Raw genomic sequence first — 26,507 nt, 5'->3', positions numbered from 1 at the left:
TCCATCTATTCTTCACCACCCTCTCACACATCTTAGCTACCACACTTGTAAGTGACACTGGTCTATAGTTCAATGGGTCTCTCTTGTTACCTGATTTATAGATTGGGACAATGTTAGCTCTTTTCCAGTCTTGGGGCACTACACCTTCCCTTAATGAGGCATCAATTACTTCACAAACTTTTTCTGCCAGTTGCTCCCTGCATTCTCTTAAAATCCATCCTGATACCCCATCAGGTCCCACAGCTTTTCTCACTTCTAAACTCCCCATCATATTCTTGATCTCCTCCACAGTTACTTGAAACTCCTTCATAATCCCTTTCTGTTCCATTACCAGTGGTTTGTCAAAAGCAGTCTCCTTTGTGAATACCTTCCGAAAGCATCCATTCATAGCCTCTGCCATTTCCTGGGATCTTCACTGCATACTCCATTTACTTCTAAACTTTCAATACTTTCTCTATTTTTGATGTTGTTGTTCACATGTCTGTAAAAAAGCCTTGGTTGGTCTTTACATTTATCAATTATATCCTTTTCTTGTTTCTTTCTTTCTTCTCTTCTAATCAACACATATTCATTTCTTGCTCTTTTGTAACTTTCCCACTGCTTAATCCGTCTTTTCCTTCTCCACCTCTTCCATGCATCCTCTTTTCTTGTTCTAGCCTTTTCACATCTATCGTTAAACCAGTCCTGCTTTCCAACTTCTCTATGTTGTCTTATTGGTACAAATTTTTTCTCACCTTCTTTGTATATTTTTATAAATTCCTTCCAGAAAAACTCTTTCTTCTCCTCTTCTGTCCTCTCTTCATTTTTTTTCAAAGCCTCCTTTCTCAACTCATTTAACATTTCTCTTTCCTTTTCACCGAGATCTCTTCTCAACCAAATCTTCCTTGTTGTTTCCTGCTGGGCTAGCCTCCATGACTTCTCCACCAATTCATCTACATCCTTTTGTGACTTAAGTTTGATTCTTATTGGCCTCATACCTTCTCTTGTGAACTTTCCAATTCTATGGAAGTCCTCTATTTCTTGTACTAGGTCTTTTCCTCCTCCTGCACCACATTAATGATATTATTTATCACCTTTTTATGTTTTTCTCTCTCCATTTTACTCGGTGTCTTATCCTCCTCCACACCAAATATCACCACACATCTCTTTTTGTCTACAGTTTCCCTCACCAATGTCTCATTTGACTTAATAACCTTCACCACTTTCTCAGCAATCTTCTCTTCTATGATCTGTTGATCTATAATTTCAGCAAGGCCCAAAGTTTTCTCCCAGACTCTTTGATTTCCTTTTCCAGACTTGCAACTTTGTAATTTACCTCCTTTCTTTCCACTTCCTGACTTTTTTCCATTCAGCCTGCTTCTCCATCACTTTTCCTAGAGATTCTCCACATTTTTCGCAATTCACTTTAATTAGCTTAACTTCCTCTTTCAGTGCTTCATTTTCCTTCTTCATATCGGCACACTCTTTCATTACATTGTCATAACTCGTTTCCAGGCCCCATACTTTTCAAACAGTTTTTCAATTTTACCTTCCAACTCCAGAATTTTCTTCACATAAGCGCTCTTCTCCATTATTCCTTGAAATCCTGTGAAGTCTGATTCATCTTTCGAGTTCACGGCCGCCATGTTGCGCAGATGTAAACAAACCAGCTGATGGCTCAAACGCAGGCTACAGTTTATATTTACCTTCCCTGGACATTATTTTGCTAATCAACAGTTAACATGACTATATGGAGACGGGACAAACATTACCAGCTCCTTTCCCACCTTGGTTACTCTTAGGCAATGGTAACTGTAGAATTAGAGATGATTGCTCTGGAGCTCAGCGACCACATCCGCCATCGACGATGTCCCGTGTGTGTGTGTGTGTGTGTGTGTAATTCACTGTTTGATCTGCTGCAGTCTCTGACGAGACAGCCAGACGTTACCCTACGGAACGAGCTCAGAGCTCATTATTTCCGATCTTGGGATAGGTCTGAGACCAGGCACACACCACACACCGGGACAACAAGATCACAACTCCTCAATTTACATCCCGTACCTACTCACTGCTAGGTGAACAGGGGCTACATGTGAAAGGAGACACACCCAAATATCTCCACCCGGCCGGGGAATCGAACCCCGGTCATCTGGCTTGTGAAGCCAGCACTCTAACCACTGAGCTACCGGGCCGTGTGTGTGTGTGTGTGTGTGTGTGTGTGTAATTCACCTTGGTCGCCTCCTGGTCACCCAGCCAGTCTTCCCCATTACAGAGCGAGCTCAGAGCTCATAGACCGATCTTCGGGTAGGACTGAGACCACAACACACACTCCACACACACTGGGACACCAAGGCTACAACCCCTCGAATTACATCCCGTACCTATTTACTGCTAGGTGAAGCTAGGTGAACAGGGGCCACACATTAAGAGGCTTGCCCATTTGCCTCGCCGCTTCCAAGGACTCGAACCTGGCCCTCTCGATTGTGAGTCGAGCGTGCTAACCACTACACTATGCGGTGTGTGTGTGTGTGTGTGTGTGTGTGTGTGTGTGTGTGTGTGTGTGTGTGTGTGTGTTTATCTATTTATCTTGTGCGTTATATGAAAAGAGCTATACTCATGCTGTCCTGTCTCCATACTGTCATCCATTAGCTTTAGATTCATGAACTATACTGTTTCATCTAAATAGTTCCTTATATCTATGCTTCTTTTTGGGAGACTATATTTCTTAATGTCTCTGCTACATGCGGTCTTTTTCAGTTTCATGCTGTGTCCTCTTGTATCTCTTGACTCCCACACCAATGTCTTCTTTGTCAACTTGGTCCATCCCCTTCAATGTCCTGTATAGAGCAATTAGGTCTTCCTCTTTCTCTCCTCTGTTGCAATGTTGGAAGGTTTAATCTCTTTAATCTGTCTTCTTAGGTTAGATCTCTCAAACTTTGAACCAATTTGGTTGTGACACTTTGAATCCTTTCTATTTTCCTTATATTTTTTTTTTATTATGTGGTGATCACATAAGTGCAGCATATTCTAATTTAGGTCAGATCATGTATTCTATTAATTTTTTCATCTCTTCATCTATGTAGATAAATGCTCATTTCATTTTTCTTAGTAACTCACATGTTTCCCAACTATATTGTTTACATTTTTCCGGTGATAAATTATCATTTATTGTAATACCCATTCAGGTCTTTTCTTCCTTGGTTTTCTGAATTTCTACTCCTCCCATATTGTAAGATCTTGTCTGTCTTCTTTTATTTTTCCCTAGTTCCATCACTTTACACTTTTTTACATTAAAACCCATTTCCCAGTTCTTGTTCCATTCATGTATCTTATTCAAGTCTTTCTGGAACATTTCACAATCCATGCCATTTTCCACTCGTTTCTATAATTTTGCATCATCTCCAAATAAACTTATATAACTCCACCTTTTGTACCATATGAATAATATACACTATGAACATTGCTGTGGCCAGGACTGTTCCCTGTGGAACTTCACTTATAACTCAATACCATTATGATTCTTCACCCATTATCACTGTTCCCATTTCTCTGTCTTTTAAGAAGTCTATTATCCAATCCAGTACTTTTCCTTGTTAAACCACCTATATTTTTAATTTTCCATAACAATCTCTGATGCAGTACTTTATCAATTGCCTTTTTTTTAGGTCCAACTAGACACAGTCTGCCCATCCGTCCCTCTCCTGAATTATATCTATTGCTCTACTGTAGAAACTCAATAAGTTTGTGTCACAAGATCTTCTACCTCTGAAACCAAATTGTTGTCCAGTCAATGTATATGACTCTTCTAGCTGTTCTATCCACTTGTCTTTAGCAATTCTTTCAGCTATATTTGCAGCCACTTTTGTTAGGGACACTGGTCTCTAATTCAATGGTTCTTCTTTATTACCTCCATTGAGAATTGGTACAATATTGGCCCTTTTTGCCAATCTAGAGGGACTTTTTCTTCCTTAAAAGAATGTACTATGATGTTATGTAATATCTGTCAGCTGTTCACTACATTCTCTCAATATTCAATTTGACACCCCATCATGCTTTCATGATTTTCTTGATTTCTTTGACATCCACATGAATCTCCATCATTATCTTGTCCTTGTGACATGTTCTTGCTCCTTCAAACTTATTTTCTTCAGTGAATACCAATTGAAAGCACACATTCATTAATTCAGCCTCTTATCTTGCATCCTCTTTCTCAGCCTCTCATCCTTGATCTTGCAGTAGAAGTTCTTCTCTTCCTCCAATCTGTTCTCGTTTTTTTTTCCTTTGCCTCATTTATAAGTTTGTTTATTTTATTTCTCTCTTCCTTATTCATGTCCAATTTTATCCAAATTTTCTTGTATTGTTCTGTCTTGTTAAGTCTCCATGCATATGATATCACATCAGCTGCTGTTGTTTGTGCTTTAAACTTAACTTTCAGTGGTTTTCTTCCTCCCTCTGTATGTTTTCCCTGTCTGTGTACTTCCTAAAATTTTGCTTGCCCAGTCCTCACCTTCTTGAACACTTCTTACAACATCCTCTGCTGCCTTTTTTTTTTTTTTTTGTTCTATGTCCTTTGATTATACAGGTTTCTTTTTTTGTTTTAGCCAAGAATAACTATACTTTTCTTCTTTACTGTATTCTGTACCATTGATTCCTTTTGTTTCATTACCTTCACTAGCTCTTGAGTTAGGTCTACCTTTTCTTTTGTGTTTCCATGACTAAAACTAACTTTTTCTTCTCTTTCTTCTAGATTTTCACCTTCATTTCTATCACTGTATTTTCCTGTTTCATTACTAAGTCTCTATTTTCTTTTATCTTTTCTTTTAACTCAGCACACTGGTTTTTCAGCACTTTACTTTTCTCTTCCAGATCATGTTGTCTCTTTTCTAAGTTAATCACTCTTTCTATAAGGTCACTTAGACTACTTTCCATTAGGTTCATTTTTCTAAGCAGCATTTTTATGTGCAGTTCCTTGTTTGTATCATCACTAAAACTCTGAAAAGGTGATCCCCGCACCTCCTCTCTGACATTCAAAGCGAAGCCATAGCCATAATTTTATGGATGTTTACCACTTTAAAATCCCTTTTTTTTTTTTATTATATGGAGACAGGACCGTCACTGACACACAGCCCTATTCCCTTTCAACACATTTCTAACTATATTCGGTGGTTGCTGGTTTGTATATACAGGAGATCAGCTATTCCATGTCCACTCTCCACCAGAGCGTGCACATGCTTTTGTATGTGTGTGTGTGTGTTCTCGGAATCCCATGAATGTTTTCTAAGGATATAGCTAAAAGCTTTCCTTGTTAGAAGTATCCAACTACAAAAAAATGGAGTTGAAAGCAAGGAAACATTATCAGGTATTGTTTGTCTTCTTGTCACCTCACCTCGTAAAGTACATCTGGCTCCTCCCCACAGAGACACCAGCATCTGCTCAGGGCATGGCAGTGCAACCTCCAGCGTGTGAGAGTGATGGTTCATACGCACGAGAGCAGCATGCCGGGGGCCTGTCCTGGTGTGTGGATGCCCGGGGCCGCCCTGTGCACGAGACTCTCACTCGGGGCCACGTCCGCTGCGGCAATAATGGTGATTGCAGTGATTCATTACCTCCGTCTATTTCATTTATTTATTTTTTTTTTTTCTTTATTATTTTCTCTACCCTCCATCATTTCTTTTTGTTGGACAAGTATGTCTTTGTTTCTTTTCTTTGATTTTGTTTGGCTCTTCTGGACAATAATCAATTCCTTTTATTATTTTTTCAAAGAAGAGCTTTTCTTTTTCTTTTTCCTTTTATTTTAAAAAGAAATAGAAAGGAATTGGTCCTCAGATGAAGTTGCAGATGAATGGCATGGACTCAGTCATCAGGTTTTTAGTGCAGTCTTTAAGAGCTTTAAAAGAAAATTAGACAGATTTCCAGATGTAGAATGGTGTGGAAATAGGTATGCTTATTTCATAGAGGGAGTGCCATGTGTAGGCTTGATGGCCTCCTGCACCAAGCCTTGCATTCTTGCGTTCATGTTAATCCTTTTCACAGCTTCCATTGTGTTCTCATGTTTCTGTGTATTCCTCAGGTCAGCTTCTGGAGCAGGTGTCGGTGGGTTTGGTGTGCCCTCACGGGGTGCGGCCGCGTGTATGTCGCTCTGAGTGCCTCCACGCCTCCTGCCAGGCTCACCCAGATGCTGTGTGTGTTGCTGATCCTTGCAACAACTGTCGTGTAACCTTCTACAGGTGGGTGGTGGTCGGCTTCATCTCTCTGGCCCAAGGCTGAGTTCAGACTGAGATTGCCGTGTGTAGGTCTGGTAGATTCTTACACCAACCCTTGCTTGTTTCCATCTGATGGCTTGGTTAGGTTTAAATCAATTTAAATCAATTCACTTCATCAGTTTCAGTATGTGCATCACAATTTGAAAAAGCAGCATAGTTTTGTCCAGAAATAGTCACTGTTTCAAAATTTATATGCTAAGGTTATTTCACAGATTTTCCTTAGTAAGTATTGATACTGTGGCTGCTGTTTCCTCAAGCAGCCACAGCACAGAGAAGGTCACTGTTCTTTAGGTGAGGAGGACAGGTGGAAGTAGGTAGGGGTGTTTGATCCAGGAACATCCAAGAGTTGGTCTGACGGCTTCCTGCACTCGCTGTTGTGTTCTCATGATGTTGTTTAAGTGTACTCTCACCTGAGCCTGTGTTCTCCCAAGCAGCCCCAGTGGGAGAAAGTTCACTGTGAGGACCGGTGCTCCCAGCCGCTGGCCAAGGGCATGTGCCGTGCCTCGTTCAAGCGTTACTTCTACAACACTTCCTCCCAGACCTGTGAGGAGTTCATCTTTGGTGGCTGCCTGGGCAACGACAACAACTTTGGTACCCTGGAGGAATGCCGCCAGGAATGCCAGAGTCCAGGTGAGGGCCATGTAATCATTATAAATATGATGATGGTTGGTGCACAAGGAATCATTATTGGTGAATGTGAAATTTTACTTATTTTTTCAGTTATATCCTTTGTCTTAAGTTAACATCCATTCTGGATAATAGGTTCTGGGTAATAGGTTATCATGGAACAAGGAATCATGATCTTTTTTTTCTTTTACTGTTTTTATTAATTCACATATCTATTCATTGTCATTTATATTTATTTCCTTATTTTTATATTTTTATTTATTCTTTACTTCATTTTCTTATTTTTTATAATGGATGAGGTATTGAAAATGAGTAGTAAGACCTGTCCTTTGTTAGCAGATATCTGCAGCCAGCCAGTGCAGGCCGGTGTGTGCTCTGGAGGCGAGGCACGCTGGTACTACAACACAGACACCCGCAAGTGTGAACCGTTCCTCTACAGCGGCTGTGGCGGCAACGGCAACAATTTCAGGGGCAAGAGTCAGTGTGAGGCGCGCTGCCCTGGTGAGTGAGACTGCCAGTGATGGCTATAGGGACAATACTAAAGAACTTCTTATCATAGGCAGATAGACATAAACAGATAAGTAGACAGACACAGACAAGATAGATCTGTTATACAGTCCCTGGATGCTTTCTCCAGCATAGCCACTCAAACACAGTTCCACAGATATAGCCACAAGAACAGTCTCTAGAATATACTTAAACAAACACAGTCTCCCAAACATTGCAACACAAATAAAACAACACAAATACACACTAAAACACAGTGTTTTTCAATTTTAGTGCTAATGGTTCAACTAGAAAAAAACTTTCTTCTCAAAACTAGGCAAATTGTATATTAACCCCTTCCCAGTGGCAGGGCAGATGAGTGTACTACCAAATTAAAAATCGTCTATATATAAACTCTTTTGACTTTCATTCATATGTCTGTACATAGCTTCCCAGCAAATAGATATTCCAGATTGACACATATGTATAAACTCTGCCGTAAAACTGAACTGTTGAAACAATTGAATCTATATATAGATTGTGCTGCAAAACTGAACAAGTGACATCTATTTATAGACTCTGCCACAAAACTTAACAAACAATTGAATCTATATATAGGTGCTATTTGTATTTGATTGATGATAATGTATGTCAATATTTTTATATGAATGTTTGGAGGTAGTCACATCTAAGATTTGTGACCTGGATACAATTAATTTACTTCCACTTTTCTTCATATTTTTCACATATACATTTATGTACCTATTCATTTTTACACAACACTGCTAGCATGTGGTAGAGTTTTTTTTCTCCTTGACATGGTAGACTAATATTAAAAGAAAGTGAAGAAAGTGGAAAAAATACAAATTTCCAATATTAGCTTATGTGTGTGGCACATCCATCACTAACAAAGCATAAGTAGTGACCAGCCTTGAGAGGCCACATTGGCAAGTGTTTGGGTATTTGAGATGCCAAATAATGAATTATTTCTTGAATTTTGTTACTTGTAAGGAATAGTCTATATAAAGACCGTGCTACAACTTAGTGCGGTAAAATCAGAACAAACGTCTATATATAGATGATCTGATAAAAAGTCCCAATTTTGAAATGTTTATATATACACTGTAGATCCTCCACTAGGGAGGGTTCAGTAGAACAGCATTAGCTTCATCCTTCCAGCCTCTAATTCTGTGTAGAGGCACATTCTATACCAGCAGCTTTGCCACACTTCAGTCCATCTGTTGCTTTTTGTTTCCATCCAATATTTTCTTGTCTGCATGAATACTTCATCTACACACATTTCCATCAGCATAGTGTGCACTTCTGCCTCCACTACTGTCCATTCTACAGACACATCAACACTCAAACTTCATGTGAACACCTTTTTTTTCCATAACTGAAGTCCTGTTGTGTACTCCAGTAACACACACAACCCACCTCTCACCTTGCCTCCACAGACCTGGTGCTGTGTCCGTACTGGTCAGCGGCCAGCATGGAGCCTGTGCCGTGCTCTCGGTCCAGGGCATGCCACAACCAGAGTTGCCATGGCCATCCAGGCGCCCTGTGCCGCGCCGACCCCTGCACCTGCTCCGCCACCTTCGTTGATGAGCAGGAGCAGCCACTCACCTGCCTCACCCCCACCGAGCCACCCAAGACCCGCCTCACCTTCACCTTTGAGGAGGTGAGGCACAGCAGACCACTTGTGCACTGAAACCTTGGCTCATTTCTGTGTGTCAGTGCCATGTTGCCAGTCACCGGTGGGGGATGGGCTGGCAGTGTGTCAGTACCATGTTGCCAGTCACTGGCAGGGGATGGGCTGGCAGTGTGTCAGTGCTGTGTTGCCAGTCACTGGCAGGGGACAGGCTGGCAGTGTGTCAATACAGGGGATCCTCATGATTCGCCCGTTTGCAGATCAAATTATCACCAATTCGAACTCAATTAATTAATACCCAATCCTCAAGGTTCGATTGACTGACTCGCCAATTCAACATTCATATCTTGCGCGCCACCCACCCGGTCAAATCCACCACCAGCCCAAATTCGCTGTCAGCCCGCCAGGCGGAAGTGTAAACCAACGGTACCCTGTGCCAAGACTGCCACTCATAGGGGAAATACCCTACAGTAGGTGATTTTAGCCTAATGTAGGGGGTAGGGGATGCCTATGGGGAAAATAGCAATTTGTAAGGGAAACTAGAGAGTTTATTGACAATATGTAGGGATTTTTTTTTTTTTTTTTTTTTCAAACTAAATATTTGTCTGGACACCCATTACAGTTTATGAAATATGGATTATATATATATATATATATATATATATATATATATATATATATATATATATATATATATATATATATATATATATATATATATATATAATATCTGATGCAACATGTGGGAGTATGGTGCAATGTGGTGAGGCACTCCATTAGAATGAGAGTTGATCACTTATTCCCACGTACATCGTCCAGTCTGACATGATAATATACTGAAGAAAAGTTAATTTTTCGCTACTAGAAAGGTTTTTTTTATTTCTTTTGTAGTAAAAGAATAAAACTGCAAAAAGTATAAATATGTTCATTTTCACACAATAATATGTGCATGTACAAAAAGAAATTTTGGGATTGGCGTAGGTGAAAATAGGGAAAAATGTGCACGAGTGGTAGGTGAAAGTAGAAGGAAATGCGCGTGAGTGGTAGGGAGAAATGAAAATTTAGAGTGGCAGCCTTGCGGTCTGTGCATCGCTTAATCTGCATCACTCTTGCACCAGCCGGCATTCCCCAGCCCTAAGAAGCACAACTTCCTGCCTTTCAAAGATAAGCTTGAGCTTATAAGAAAGTGTGAGGCAGGTATAGTTCACAGTGTCGTTACACTGCAAATGGGTGTCCTTAGATCAACAGTATCAATAATTTGGAAGAACAGGGACAAGTACCGTGAGACCACTGCATCATGCAAGTGTTTTTATTTCAAAAATGTACTGTACAGCACCCTAATGTGTTTATTAAAAAAAAGTTAAATATAGATGAGGTACTGATTTAGTCTAGGTTAGTGTTTTTTTTAAGATTATAGTGATCTAGGATGGAGATTGGTCCCTATCCCCCCTAATTCTTAAGTATCCTATGGGAAAAATTGTTTCATGATTCGAATTAACGCTGATTCGACTGATGAAAGACCGCTCTAACCCCGTTGAATTGCGAGGATCCCCTGTGCTGTGTTACCAGTCACTGGCAGGGGATGGACTATTGTTCAGGGACATGCTATCTTTGATTGGTACATTTGTAGTTCATCCATCCATCTACTTGTCCACACATTATTCATCTGCTAGTGTAGCCAATATTAATTCTGCTAATTATCTTTTTTCTATCCATCTGTCCACATGGTCACACATGATACAGCCATTCACCCTCACCATCTGCACCCTCAGGATTCTAGCACCAGCAAGGACCAGCAGGGACAGGAGGTCATGGTGGGTCAGGAGGGGGAGACGCTGGACACTCAGGACCCCCACGGTGCCGGGCCTGTCACCATCTACCTGGAAGGGGAGCCAACCCTCACACGCTGCCAACTCCTACAGCAACACCTTCAGGAGAGCAACTCATTGAAATATGTGGCTCAGTGTGACGAGGATGGCCGCTTCATCCCCTCCCAGTGCTACACACCAGGAGTCACCATAGACGGCTTGCTGGAGGAGCCCAAGTGTTGGTGTGTGGACGAGACAGGACACAAGACTCAGCCCACCGCCTACTTCACCAGAGGAGAGCGGCAGTGCGGTGAGCTTCTCGTTGTGTGTGTGTGTACATGTGTGTGTGTGTGTATTTACCTAATTGTATTTACCTAATTGTAACATACGGGAAAAGAGCTATGCTCGTGTTGTCCCGTCTCCATATCTATTAATGTCCAGCTTTTTCTTAAAATCATGAATATTCCTTGCGTTGACCACTTCCACGTCTAAACTATTCCATGCTTCCACCCTTCTATGAGGAAGCTATATTTTTCACATCTCTCCTATAAGTGGCCATTTTAGTTTTTCCCATGCCCTCTCGACATTCTTCCATTCCACATACACAGATCTTCCCTATCCATTTTTCCATGCCAATCATCACTCTGTATATTGCTATCAGGTCTCCCTTTCTCTTCTGTTTTCCAGGGTTGGAAGTTGCATTCTTTTCAGTCTGTCTTCATAAGTCAAATCTCTTAAGTCAGGCACCATTTTCGTTGCAGCCCTCTGTACTTTCTCTAGTTTCCTTATGTGTTTCTTTAAGTTCGGAGCCCACTGTATTGTTGCATATTCAAGCCTCGGTCTTATCATTGCAGTAATTATTTTCTTCATCATTTCTTCATCTAGATATACGAACGCCACTCTTATGTTCCTCAATAAGTTCAATACTTCTCCAATTATTTTGTTTATATGTCTCTCTGGCGATAGGTCATTGGTAATTGTCACCCCAAGGTCTTTTTCTTCATGACTGGTTTTATGTCTTCATTTCCTATCTTGTACATACTCCTGATTCTTCTTTCACTCTTGCCAAACTCTATTTTCTTGCATTTTGTCGTGTTGAACTCCATTTGCCATGTACAGCTCCATTTCCATATTCTGTCCAAGTCTTCCTGGAGTAGTTCGCAATCTTTGTCACATCTCACTTTTCGTAACAATTTTGCATCGTCTGCAAATAGGCTCACATAACTGGACACCCCATCCACCATGTCATTTATGTAGACTGCGAACATTACTGGTGCCAACACTGATCCCTGTGGAACTCCACTCTCCACCAATCCCCATTCTGATGGTCTGTCCTTAATTATTGTTCTCATTTCTCTTCCTACCAAAAGTCTTCCATCCATTTTAGTAAACTGCCATGCACTCCTCCTACCATTTCAAGTTTCCAGATCAGTCTCTGGTGTGGTACCTTATCAAAGGCCTTTTTTAAATCCAGATATATTCCATCAGCCCAACCATCTCTTTCCTGTATTACATCTATCACCCTCGAATAGTAACATATCAGGTTTGTCGTGCATGAACGCCCTTTCCTAAAACCAAATTGACACTCACAAAGTATGTCATTTTTCTCCAAGAAGTCTGTCCATCTAGTCTTCACCACCCTCTCACACATCTTAGCTACCACACTTGTAAGTGACACTGGTCTATAGTTCAATGGGTCTCTCTTGTTACCTGATTTATAGATTGGGACAATGTTAGCTCTTTTCCAGTCTTGGGGCACTACACCTTCCCTTAATGAGGCATCAATTACTTCACAAACTTTTTCTGCCAATTGCTCCTGCATTCTCTTAAAATCCATCCTGATACCCCATCAGGTCCCACAGCTTTTCTCACTTCTAAACTCCCCATCATGTTCTTGATCTCCTCCACCGTTACTTGAAACTCCTTCATAATCCCTTTCTGTTCCATTACCAGTGGTTTGTCAAAAGCAGTCTCCTTTGTGAATACCTTCCGAAAGCATCCATTCATAGCCTCTGCCATTTCCTGGGATCTTCACTGCATACTCCATTTACTTCTAAACTTTCAATACTTTCTCTATTTTTGATGTTGTTGTTCACATGTCTGTAAAAAAGCCTTGGTTGGTCTTTACATTTATCAATTATATCCTTTTCTTGTTTCTTTCTTTCTTCTCTTCTAATCAACACATATTCATTTCTTGCTCTTTTGTAACTTTCCACTGCTTAATCCGTCTTTTCCTTCTCCACCTCTTCCATGCATCCTCTTTTCTTGTTCTAGCCTTTTCACATCTATCGTTAAACCAGTCCTGCTTTCCAACTTCTCTATGTTGTCTTATTGGTACAAATTTTTCTCACCTTCTTTGTATATTTTTATAAATTCCTTCCACTTTTCATTTGCTCCTTAGCACTCTTGAATTTCATCCAATTTGTCTCTTGAAAGAATTTCTTTAGGTTTCCAAAATCTGTCTTGGCATAATTCCATCTTCCCACTTTATATTCTTCATTTCTTCTAGATTTCTCTTCGTCTATCACCTTGAACTCCAAAACTGCATGATCACTCTTTGCTAAAGGGCACTCCACCCTCATCTCCTCAATGACCATTGGCTCTGTACTAAAGACCAAGTCCAGTCTTGACGATGCTCCCTCTCCTCCAAACCTAGTATCTTCTTTGACCCACTGAGTTAACACATTTTCCATTGCCAGTGTCAATAGTGTATTTCCCCATGTTGTCTCTGATCCTTCCATTGACCAGTCCTCCCAACACACCTCTTTACAATTAAAATCTCCCATCATTATAGTTCGTTCACAGCCACCCAACATTTCTTCCAGACATGTTCCTGTATCACTTATCATTTCTTCATATTCCTGTACTGACCATGCATTTGTCTTAGGTGGTACGTACACCACTATGTAGTGCCTCTTTTTCCTTCATTAGTTTCTGCTCTGATCTTTAGCACTTCTGCCTTTCCCATACCTTCTTTCACTTGATCCACCTTTATATCTTTTTAACCAGCAACATCACTCCTCCTCCCATCTTACCTACTCTATTTCTTTTCCAAACGTTATATTTCCTTCTCCAACCTTCATCAGGTCTTCTCCCTCTCTCAGTTTTGTTTCAGTAAGACCCACAATATCTGATATGTGTGTGTGTGTGTGTGTGTGTGTGTGTGTGTGTGTGTGTGTGTGTGTGTGTGTATTTACCTAGTTGTAGTTTTACAGGGCGTGGGCTTTATGCTCGTGTGGCCCCATCTCCATACCTCTGTGTGTGTGTGTGTGTGTGTGTGTGTGTGTGTGTGTGTGTGTGTGTGTGTGTGTGTGTGTGTGTGTGTGTGTGTGAGGAAGAATGCTCATAACTCATTCACAATATCTGATAATTATTCCATCAAGCTTTTTGAGTTTTACAAGTTACAAGCAATACCTTGATGTGTTCTTGCCCTAACCTGGTCAAGTTTTGAGATTTTCCAATGGAGGATTTTTCTCAACATTATCAGTTTTCAGTTACAGGCAACCCCCGCTTAACGAAGGGGTTATGTTCCTAAAAAACGCTTTGTTAAGTGAATTTTTGTTAAGCAAACCAATTATAACAAGTTTAACCCCTGACTTGAGCTTCCATTGAGAGTAAACAAAGGGAGAGTGCATCATAGTACAGTAAAAGGTTTAATGAAAGTAGAAATTATGAAGTTAAACATTTAAGCAGTTTAATTTAAGACTAAGTCATTATAATGTACACTAATGTATGTATGTAAGTAACTTTATAATGTTGATGATCTTAAATTTATGAAGGGAGGGAGAGTGGAGCGGGAAATACGCTAGCTGGCAACCTGTGGAATGTAAACAAAGGGCGCATCATTGTACCGCATACAAAACTTATGTACCACATTTTCACAAGGCTTTCCATTTTATCCATTGCAGAGTCACGAGTTCAGGTGGTTCTTTTAGCTTGCAAGGAAGATATGATCTCACCAGCCTTCTTAATAGAATCTGCTGACTTGAAAATGGTAGACAGTAGATGGAGTCAAGCCATGGTGGCAAGCAATGCTATTAGTTTTCTCGCCTCTCGTGTCTATGAATAATATCCAGCTTCACTTCAAGAGTAAGAGACTTCCTGGTCTTCTTAGCAACGCTAGGCGACATTGCAGGGCGTTTTGGTGGCATGTTGAGCGAGGGAAAACGAGCTGCTGCGGACGCTGTTATTATTTTGAACTAGGTGCGCGTGTTGTCCACGAGAGGTGCTGGTGTATTCAAAAGCCTGTTGACTTGCATGATATGGCGGGGCTTTCAAATTTGGAAAAAATTACCGGGATAAAATTTTGTTAAAGCAAGTTTGGTGTTTGTTAAACGAGCAGATGGTAGTAAAAGGAAACCTTCGTTGTAGGGAAATTTCGTTGTGTGAACCTTCGTTAAGCAGGGGTTGTCTGTACTTACAAATCTTGACTGAATGTGTTGTTATCTTCAATTTCAAAAACATTGTTGATTACAAACAAGGATTTTATAGTTAAGCTTTTCTGGTAACTGTCTTTGGATATGATGATGTGAGTGCCTCAAGGCTTATGAGGGCCAACACACCAGCACTGAGACAATTGTTCTACCACAGACCCAGTAGCCGTAGAATCTGTGGTGGTGACGCTTGGCTTCCGGGGACGAGACGCTGGCATGAAGCATCTGGGCAAGGTGAAGGGCAAGGAAATCAAGGACCAGGTAAGGAAAATTGTTTGAAGGCAGAGATGAATAAATTTATAAATTCAGAATGCTTTTCATCATTTGAGAACATCCTGCCATCCTAGCTTCACACACTCTTCTTTTCCCCAACTTTCTCTTCACATTGTCTTCCAAAGCACACTCATCTACCCCAAAAAATTGAAATCTTTATCGGTATTTTGATGTGTAAATTACTCCTTATAAGTGCATAAGATGTCCCTCTCTATGCATCAAGAAGTGTATAATGGATTCAGATGCAATTCCTTCTTTCTATGTGAATTAGTGACAGATGGCAGATTCAGATGCAGGTAGTTAGTGGCAGATTCAGATGCAAGATGTTAGTGACATTCAGATGCAAGGAAGTTAGTGACAGATTTAGAGGCAAGGAAGTTAGGGACAGATTCAGAGGCAAAGAAATCAGTGACAGATTCAGATGTAAGGAAGTTAGTGGCAAATTCAGAGGAAAAAATTTGTGATAGATTCATAGGCAAGGAAATCAGTGACAGATTCAGAGGCAAGGAAGTTAGTAACAGATTCAGAGGCAAGGAAGTTAGTGACAGGTTCATAGGCAAAGAAGTTAGTGACAGGTTCATAGGCAAGGAAGTTAGTGACAGGTTCAGAGGCAAGGAAGTTAGTGTCAGATTCAGAGGCAAAGAAGTTTGTGACAGATTCAGAGGCAAGGAAGTTAGTGACAGATTCAGAGGCAAGGAAGTTAGTGACAGGTTCATAGGCAAGGAAATCAGTGTCAGATTCAGAGGCAAAGAAGTTTGGGACAGATTTAGAGGCAAGGAAGTTAGTGACAGGTTCATAGTCAAGGAAGTTAGTGACAGGTTCATAGGCAAGGAAGTTAGTGACAGATTCAGAGGCAAGGAAGTTAGTGACAGGTTCAGAGGCAAGGAAGTTAGTGACAGATTCAGAGGCAAGGAAGTTAGTAACAGATTCAGAGGCAAGGAAGTTAGTGACAGGTTCATAGGCAAGGAAGTTAGTGACAGATTCAGAGGCAAGGAAGTTAGTGACAGATTCAGAGGCAAGGAAGTTAGTGACAGATTCAGAGGCAAGGAAGTTAGTGACAGATTCAGAGGCAAGGAAGTTAGTGACAGATTCAGATGGAATTTCTTTCCAAGGGAAGTAACCGGAATGTTTACTCTGCAGGTGAACACGTTGCTCAAGCAGATGACTGCTGAGACACTGGAGAACGATGTGGGTGTAGTTGACCTGCCTGACCTCACACAGGTCAAGTTCACTCTCCTGGGCAAGAACAAGATTGATGTTGCATATCAGCTGGAGGAGAAGGTGAGGAATCAAGGTTTTCTTTTAGTATTACTTGGTAGTGGTAGTAGTGGTGGTGGTGGTGGTGGTGGTGGTCAGATCAGCTCACAGTTCCCAGTTAAGTGGTGATGATGTAGGTATGTCATCTTTCACACTGCTGGCCTTACTGATCAAGCAGGGACAAGGTGCAGGACTTGTACTAATAAGTATGATGTCTTTGTATGGCAGGTCATGCAATTTTAGTGTCAGCTTGGTTTGCTGTTTTCTCTGCACATTCCAACTCTCTTATGTGCTTTATATATATATATATATATATATATATATATATATATATATATATATATATATATATATATATATATATATATATATATATATATATAACCAAATTACTGCTGCATATTCTAATCTTGAGCATATCATTATGGCATTTATTTTTTTCATCATTTACTTGTTTAGATAAGCAAAGGCAGCTCTTGTATACTTTAGTAGGTTGAGTTTCACCTGTTATCTTATCAATTTGTTTTTGCTGGTGACACTTCTGAAAATATCACTCCCAAATATTTTTCTCTACTTATTTATTTAGTTATTTACTTTATTTAATCTTATTTATTTCATGTAAGGTTGCAAAGTTTTTCAGTGAGTGTTCCCTCACACACACACAGGTCAAGAAGGGAGAGTTGGCCCTTGAGCTGAATGAGGAGCGTCTGCCGGCTGACCTGCGTTCTTCATGGTTCCACCACCAAGTGTCTGAGCCACGGTGGAGGTTTGCCCCATCAACGCAGGGTCGGGCGGGAGAAGTGGTGAGTGCAGCAGTGACCCTGGAGCCACCTTACTTGGCCGCCACGGTGGTCCTCACGGTGGTCTCTGCCATGCTGATGTGTGGCCTGGTGGTGGCTGCTGTGCTTTACCATAGACACAAGACCGGACACTACCCAAAGGTAATGTAATGCCATCTTTCCGGAGACCATTCTGCAGATTGATGCTTAGAGAGAAGTGTTGATAGCTTTTCCTGAGATGCTTTGTGAAGATCAGTGCTTTGAGATATCATGATGGTGTGGTCTGAGTGTAGTAGTACACTCACCCTCCACTATCGTGCCTAATTGGTGCATCTATCACTGCACAATAGCTGAAGTGAAGAATCTATGGTAATAATTCAAATTGACACTAGGACCTCCAATCTGTCATCTTTTTGTCACTTTTTGCTCAATTTTTAATACTATATAATAGTTTAAAAATGAAGAAATAATACAGTATAAAAAAACTTACCTAATCAAGAATCATAATAACAACATAATGTGCCATCATAGTATCAATCATAATAACAACATGAATAAATGCTTCTTGCTGTTGCCAGACACTTATCATCTTATCCTGCTGTTCTATTGCCATGTTCCTTGGCATAATCTACCACTTGTAGTTTGTAGGAGATTGTGTAGCTCAGTCTTTTTCCTCCTGCTGCCATAATGGTGGTGTTCATGTGTTTTGCTGTGATTATGAACTTGGTGTTACTCCTCACCACTAGATGGCATTGAGTCCAGAGTGGCAATCAGCTGATATTTATAAACATGCATTACAGCTTCACAGTTTAGATTGCTTTCATTTTCCCAATAATTTGTTTTTAAAGTGATAATACTGATAATGATGAAAATACCAGCAATAAAGTAATGGTTCATTCAGTTAAGGTAGGTAAAAGTACTGGAAAAAGGTGCATCCTACATGCCGTCAAACACAGTACCTCATTGTGGACAATTTGAACCTAAGGTGGATGGGTAGATTTGGGAAATATGTGAAGAACTATTTCTCAATAAAAGTATATAGAGAAACTGAACTATCATGTGATATCATAGCCTGAAAGTTTTTGAATGACGGGCATGCATTAGCAGTAATTTCATGCATGATATAGAAATATGTGCAGCTTTTTAAGTAAGCGCGATAGCTGTAAAACGCGATAGCAGAAGGCGCAATACTAGAGGGTTAAGTGTATATGAGTAGTGGTGAGTTTGTAAAGAGAGGGCTTTGAGTGGAAAAGAGGAGGAAGAGGCATAAAGAATCACATCTGAATAAACTAACTCATACTGTACACATTGAAGTAACAAAGAGTGGAGAACTTGTAAAGAAAATGTGTGTGCGAGTATAATAAGAGGAGGAGGAGGAAGCATTAAAAAAATATATATATATATATATATATATATATATATATATATATATATATATATATATATATATATATATATATATATATATATATATATATATATATATATATATATATATATATATATATATATATATATATATATATATATAAATAAACCAACTAGTAACACTATTTCAAGAAACTTTATCCACTTTTCCTTCCTTTTTGTTGTCATAGATCAGTGTCCCTCTTACATAGAAGTATGAATACAAACACATTGACCCGGCACCCTCTCTCCTCGCCAGGACCCCCGTGGCTCCATGCAATCCCTGGCATTCAGTGAAGCATCCCTGGATCGCCGCAGCGCCTCACGGCTCTCCCAGCAGTTCCAGCCGCCACCGCCGCCGCGCAGACCCACAGTCACCACGGTAGAGAATGAGTACCGCAGCGGCCGTCACTAAGGCCAGGAGTGGCTGGTAGTCTCCACACAGCACAGGAGGCAGCTCAAGTCTCTGTCTGGGGATGAGTTGACATATGCCACATTGGGGAGGGGAAGGGAACAGAAAGCTGCTGGATTTAGCTGTTAGGAAAGTACTATTCTATCATGTTGTTTGTAGCTTAGTTATTTAATTGAAGTAATGGTACCATGATTACGGTGTGTTTGGAGTGGTGCAGTGGTCCATGCCTGCAATGGTGGAGGTATTGCAGGCTGGCACAGGGAGGGGCAAGTGATGCTGCATTTATTGTCTTCTTCATTCATTTCTAGACTCTGAGGTGAATTGTTCAGTCTTTCTAGTTTCCCATCTTTCTGTAACACACACCAAGACAATATATTATTATTATTATTCATTCTCTGTAAGCAAACACAACACTGAAACAAAGATTGATGTCCCTCAATGAATTATTCTCATTGGGAACACATGTATTTGTAATTAATTATACCATAAGCTAAGTGGAATTTCATTTAGAATTTTGTATCAGTAGCACAATATTTCTTTTTTATTGAGGATGACCATGTCATTTGTGATAGTATTAATTAGTGTTCTCTGTGGCAAGAGTTCATCATACCAGGAAAATATGTTGTAGGAGGGACATTGACAGCAACAGTGTGTCTTGCTTTGCCTCACTGCGAAGTGGAATTAGTTCTGTAACTTGCAGGGTGTCAGGCAGACCTCACTGGGGTGGGCCAGCAGGACTAGTCAAGATGGGGATTGAGGAAGCAACTATAAACTGATCCTTCAATATACTTGCTTTAGCAGGAAAGAACCTGATTTTAGTGCAGTAAGCAGCCTGAAATAGCTCTTGTAGGCCAGGTGTCCACAGTGAGGTGAAGTCTGCACTGTGTCACTCCACCACCACACCAACATAACTAAGGTAAAGCTCGTACATTCAACAAGACATAGGCTGAGGGTCAAGAACAAGATAAACAGAGGATTACTGAAAGCCCCTCCAGCTACTGGCTCTCAAGAAAAGAATGTCATCAGTGAGTCAATTCTGAGTCATTAAAGTCATCTGTGAAGGCAAGGCACTTAATGCTGAGCCTGCACTGTGTGCTGCAAGGTGCTGCAGCCAGGAAGCAGAAGCAGCAGCAGCAGCAGTGCCCCACATGCCACAGTGATGTAAAGTGAACACGTTTTTCAAGATTTTTGTGGCATTTTTACATGCTTGCTTACTGATATTGTATGTGTAGATTAGGTATTTTTCTAGCCATTTTTAAACATAGCCACCTTTGTACAAGGTTCAATTCTATATTGTACTGTATGTTTTCACTAGGTATGATATATATAATACTATACTGATATAATTATCATAATAGACAAACAATAGTGTTTTAGCAATAATAATGCCTGTATAATAAAAGCACAAACTACTATTCATGTTCTATGCACCAAACATTATTTGAAGTGGCCATTCATCTCCTTCCTTACTGTGTGTGTGTGGCTAAGCCCTCACTGGTTCTCTCTCTCTCTCTCTCTCTCTCTCTCTCTCTCTCTCTCTCTCTCTCTCTCTCTCTCTCTCTCTCTCTCTCTCTCTCTCTCTCTCTCTCTCTCTCTCTCTCTCTCTTTGTGATGTGTAGTGATCATACTGTTTTTCTCAACATTGATATTTCCTCATTAATTTGAATTTAACATCCTCATCCATTGAAAACAACAGCTCAATTTCATCCAATAAGGTCTGGGCAGTGTATGACACAAACGCACACACACACACACACACACACACACACACACACACACACACACACACACACACACACACACACACACACATGCCCGGTAGCTCAGTAGTTAGAGCGCTGGCTTCACAAGCCAGAGGACCGGGGTTCGATTCCCTGGCCGGGTGGAGATATTTGGGTGTGTCTCCTTTCACGTGTAACCCCTGTTCACCTAGCAGTGAGAAGGTACGGGATGTAAATCGAGGAGTTGTGACCTTGTTGTCCCAGTGTGTTGTGTGTGCCTGGTCTCAGGCCTATCCAAAGATCGGAAATAATGAGCTCTGAGCTCGTTCCGTAGGGTAACGTCTGGCTGTCTCGTCAGAGACTGCAGCAGATCAAACAGTGAAACACACACACACACACCTTATCTTTCCCTCATGTGAATTTGGCCTTCGCATTATTTTGTTTCTGTAATTTATTGTCTTTGTATTTCTTTTTTTCACCTTGAAGTAAGTTGATAGGTAATATAGATAAATCTGATTGTTATAATATGTACTGCATATCATTATTATCTATATTGTTGCATCTTGCTGTTATTTGTTTATATAGCTCTATTTTTCTATTGGTTGAATCATTTTGCAGTATTATATACATTGGATAATGATTATATTGGACATTTTGACATTTTGTTTAGTTGGTGCTCTGTTTAAATCTTTGTATATATATATATATATATATATATATATATATATATATATATATATATATATATATATATATATATATATATATATATATATATATATATATATATATATATATATATATATATATATATATATATATATATATATATATATATATATATATATATATATATATATATATATATATATATATATATATATATATATATATATATATATATATATACATGTGTGTGTGTAATTTTTTTTTTTTTTTTTTTTTTTGGTTGAAAATTGTTCATAATGTTTGTAATCTACAAGAAGATTTTTTTTCATATTGTAATTCCATTATTGATATAGTTATTGGTTGTCATCTGGAATGAAAAAGATTTGGCTAAATGTTAATATAAGTAGTTGTCAGACTAACAGATCATTTATTGTAATGTATTGATGTATTTATCTTTCAGAGCTTGAACATTTCATATTCTATTACTGTATAATTAATATTTAGCAATTTTCATGTTTATAACCTGTTCCTTTTATCTAATCATATTTTCCTTTGTTAGAATTAACTCATGAATTCTTAACCCAAACTACACTATTTTATATTAAACTTTTATTTAGTTATGTACTTCATTTCAGTAATTTTCTTTGCACTTCACTGCACTTCCTTTTTCACTTTCTAATATCCAGCATTGATTTAAGTTCTATATTGACTATTAATCTGCAGATCTTTTAAATTTCACAAATATACTTGTCCTACAATTCTCCCACTCTTAGTATTGCTTTGGTGGCTTTCATCACTCATTTGGTGCAAATCCATTCACAGAGGTTCAACATTGCTGGGGTTTGTTTTTGACTTAATTCCTTGTCTTTGTAACCTGGTATCTGTCTGCCTGGTGGATGGAGCTGTGAGTTTCTGTGCTCATTCCCTCACTCCTTCATTCCCTCAACCCACTCCCCATTTTCTCACCCATCATTCTCACTTCCCCATCAGCAAGCAATTGCTGGGCCTCACTTGGTCTACCCTCCCTTCTGTATATTTGTACATAATGTCAACACTCAATCCTGTCTTCCCAACACACACCCTCCCCTCTTCCTGGTGTACCCCAAAAGGTGTGATGATGATGTCCGTTTGTATCATATATTTAAGTTGCGTCAAGTAATAAAATAACACAAAGAAAGACTTCTGGAACTTTAAAAATCACCTCTCACTTCCTTATCCCAGGGAGTTAGAATGGAAACTGGTGGTAGTAGTAGTAGTAGTAGTAGTAGTAGTAGTAGTAGTAGTAGTAGTAGTAGTAGTAGTAGTAGTAGTAGTAGTAGTAGTAGTAGTAGTAGTAGTAGTAGTAGTAGTAGCAGCAGCAGTAGTATTATTATTATTATTATTATTATTATTATTATTATTATTATTATTATTATTATTATTATTATATTAATATTATTATTGTTATTATTGTTGTATTATTACTAACAAAACTCATTAGCACATTCCTATATTGTTGGACATTCCCACTTTGACACATGAGTCAAAACTCTAACTGAATTGCATTATTATTGAGGTTAATGCATTCTAAACTCCCTTTCCTTAGGTGATTTTCATTTTTTTTTTTTTTTTGTACCTTGGCCTGTAATATTAGATCATTTTCCTCTGATAGCCAGGAGTTTAAACTAAATTGTATTAGGCAACTAGACACAGATGCTGCATGTATTTAAGTTGTGTTGTTATTGAGGTTTGGGCATTTCATATTCCATTAGTTTAGTTTTGGTGTGGTCTTATTTTCTTGGAGTCATTAAACACTTCTATTTGATGTCCAGGACACTAAATTATAATCATTCCACTTGTGTTACTTAGAGTCAGGTTATTATTTAGAGTGTTTGTATAAGAAAAATATAACCAGTCATTTGAATATATTGATACACAGTACGAGTTTGTATGAGGAAAGATGTTTGTTCTGTCTTTCAAAAGATTTTCTCTGTGTGTAGATGGGCAGCTTTAGTTGTGTTAAAGTACCTCATCTCTTTTGCTGCAATCAATAGAGAGATGCTCAATTGATTATTGTGGCTTTAATGCACAAATAGATCTCAATACAGCTAAAGATATCTGAGTATTAGTTCATTGTGATAATAATCTATCTCCATACCAGACCAGCAATCCCACACAAGAGTTAACAAAGACAAGGCACCACACACACACATACACACAATGTGGATAAAACCCATGTCATGGAAATGGGAAAGAGTGAAAGACAGCCAGTGGGAATCTATAAGATGGGAAATGGAGTAAAACTGGAGAAAGTAAAAAAGGAAAAGGACTTGGGAGTGACGATGGAAGTAACAATCAACCGGTAAGCCATATTGGTAGAATTTTCAGAGAGACATAATTTGCTAAGGAATATTGGATTAGCATTTCACTACATGGACAAGGAAATGATGAAGAAATTGATAAATACTATAATAAGACCTAGATTGGAATATGCAGGAGTTGTGTGGACCCCCATAAAAAAGAAACACATAAGGAAGTTGGAGAGACTACAAAAAATGGATACAAGAATGGTTCCAGAATTTGAAGGGATGATATATGAGGAGAGACTAAAAGCTATGGATCTACCAACCCTGGAACAGAGAAGAGAGAGAGGGGATCTGATACAAATTTATAAATTGATTGATGGAATGGATCAAGTGAATAATGAGAAACTAATCCTGAGAGAAGAATATGACATTAGAAGCACAAGATTGCATAGTAAGAAACTGAGGAAGGGAAGATGTCTGAGAGATGTTAAAAAATATAGTTTCCCGCAAAGATGTGTTGAGACTTGGAACAGTTTCAGTGAGGAAGTGGTGTCAGCAACGAGTGTGCATAGTTTTAAAGAGAAATTGGATAAGTGTAGATATGGAGACGGGGCCACACGAACATAAAGCCCAGGCCCTGTAAAACTACAACTAGGTAAATACAACTACGTAAATACACTGAGGGGATCATTGAGAGCGATTGGTTTCAAAGAGCTCCCAGAGAAATACATCCAACAATAGACATGTGAAGATCTACTGACCTACATAGACTGTATATACAGGGGAGAAAATGGGGCCACAGAGCTTTTCTGTCTCCAAAGTAGCAAGATTTGGGTGCAGTTTGGGGTAAAAAATGGAGGGAGAGGTGGATATCGATGGTGCTGCCAGACATGTGTTTTCAAAACATTTGTCTTGTCTGGAGAACCCAATTAAGAGTTATTGAAACTGCAAGAGTTACTGAAACTATAGTAGGCCTGAGAAAGTTGGGTGAGGAATGTATTGACAAGAAGTTTTCAGGTTTTAGAGAAGAAAAGATAACATGAGAAGGATGGTGGACTTCTTTACCAAGTGGCTTGAGGCATATGCTCTCCCCAACCAAGAGGCAGAAACAGTGGTGGACTTTCTGGTCAGTCAGTTCTTCACCCAGTTTGGGATGCCAGTTAAACTGTACTCTGACCAAGGATGGGAATTTGAATCTAGAGGCTTTTCAGAGTGTTGTAAGCTGCTGGGACTATGCAAGACCAGAACAAAGCCCTGGCCTCCATCTCCAGTCAGATGGACTCATAATCGAGAGGGCCGGGTTCGAGTCCCGGAGCGGTGAGGCAAATGGGCAAACCTCTTAATGTGTAGCCCCTGTTCACCTAGCAGTAAATAGGTACGTGATGTAACTCGAGGGGTTGTGGCCTCGCTTTCCTGGTGTGTGGAGTGTGCTGTGGTCTCAGTCCAACCCGAAGATCGGTCTATGAGCTCTGAGCTCGCTCCGTAATATGGAAGACTGGCTGGGTGACCAGCAGGCGATCGAGGTGAAATTACACACACACACACACACACACACACACACAAATAATAATAAAGAACAATGGATCGAGTTCCTTGAAGACAACAAATTAATATCAAATATGAGGAGAGACTAAAGGCTATGGACCTACCAACCCTGGAACAGAGAAGGGAGAGAGGGGATCTGATACAAGTTTATAAATTGATTGAAAAAATGGATCAAGTGGATAATGAGAAACTGATCCTGAGAGAAGAATATGACATTCAAAGCACATGATCGCATAGTAAAAAACTGAGGAAGGGAAGATGTCCAAGAGATGTTAAAAAAAATATAGTTTCCCGCAAAGATGTGTTGAGACTTGGAACAGTTTGAGTGAAGAAGTGGTGTCAGCAACGAGTGTGCATAGTTTTAAAGAAAAATTGATAAGTGTGTGTAGATATGGAGACGGGCCACACGAGCATAAAGCCCAGGCCCTGTAAAACTACAACTAGGTAAATACACACACACACACACACACCGTCGCCGTCGCCGAGAGAGGATGACTCGTCTCCGGCTGTGGACGGGAAGAGGAGAAACTACCTATGGTGTTACAGGGCCCAGGTATCTCTGTGTTAATGTCCTATTAATGTCCTACTGTCACATAGTGTAGAAAGTGGGCCATTTTCAAGCGGGATATGGAGAGTGGTCCCTGAGCGGAGAGTGTGGGCGGTGATTGTTTTGGCCATAATCAGCTGACGATAACAATCAAGGCGTCCACGCCTCGACAAGACCGGGACTTTGAAGGGTTCGTGACTACTCCAAGAGGACTGGAGAAATTAGATATAGATGCAAGAATTCAGGCATTAGAAAGTAAGTTCCTAAACATTTTATCAATAGAAGATAAACTGGATAGAGTCATAGCGGAGAACGATTCCTTCAAAAAAGAGATCTATTTGTTAACGATAGAGAACAAAGAGCTA

The 26,507-nt window shown here is 39.7% G+C and overlaps 1 protein-coding gene across 1 annotated transcript in view; it reads left to right on the top strand.

The window, feature by feature from the left end:
* Window positions 1–11,106, top strand: part of LOC123501870 — a 376,841-nt gene extending 365,735 nt beyond the window's left edge. The window contains exons 25-30 of the mRNA XM_045250911.1: window positions 5,397–5,564; window positions 6,050–6,206; window positions 6,677–6,872; window positions 7,206–7,370; window positions 8,813–9,036; window positions 10,779–11,106. Coding sequence (XP_045106846.1) covers window positions 5,397–5,564; window positions 6,050–6,206; window positions 6,677–6,872; window positions 7,206–7,370; window positions 8,813–9,036; window positions 10,779–10,956 — 1,088 coding nt within the window. The 3' untranslated portion in view covers window positions 10,957–11,106. The remainder of the gene's footprint in view (window positions 1–5,396; window positions 5,565–6,049; window positions 6,207–6,676; window positions 6,873–7,205; window positions 7,371–8,812; window positions 9,037–10,778) is intronic.
* Window positions 11,107–26,507: the final 15,401 nt, after the last annotated feature.

This window comes from Portunus trituberculatus, chromosome 10 (genome assembly GCF_017591435.1).
Source record: "Portunus trituberculatus isolate SZX2019 chromosome 10, ASM1759143v1, whole genome shotgun sequence".
In the NCBI taxonomy this organism is placed as follows: domain Eukaryota; kingdom Metazoa; phylum Arthropoda; class Malacostraca; order Decapoda; family Portunidae; genus Portunus; species Portunus trituberculatus.
The sequence above is the reverse complement of the archived record's forward strand: the minus strand, read 5'-3'. Positions and strand labels throughout refer to the sequence as shown.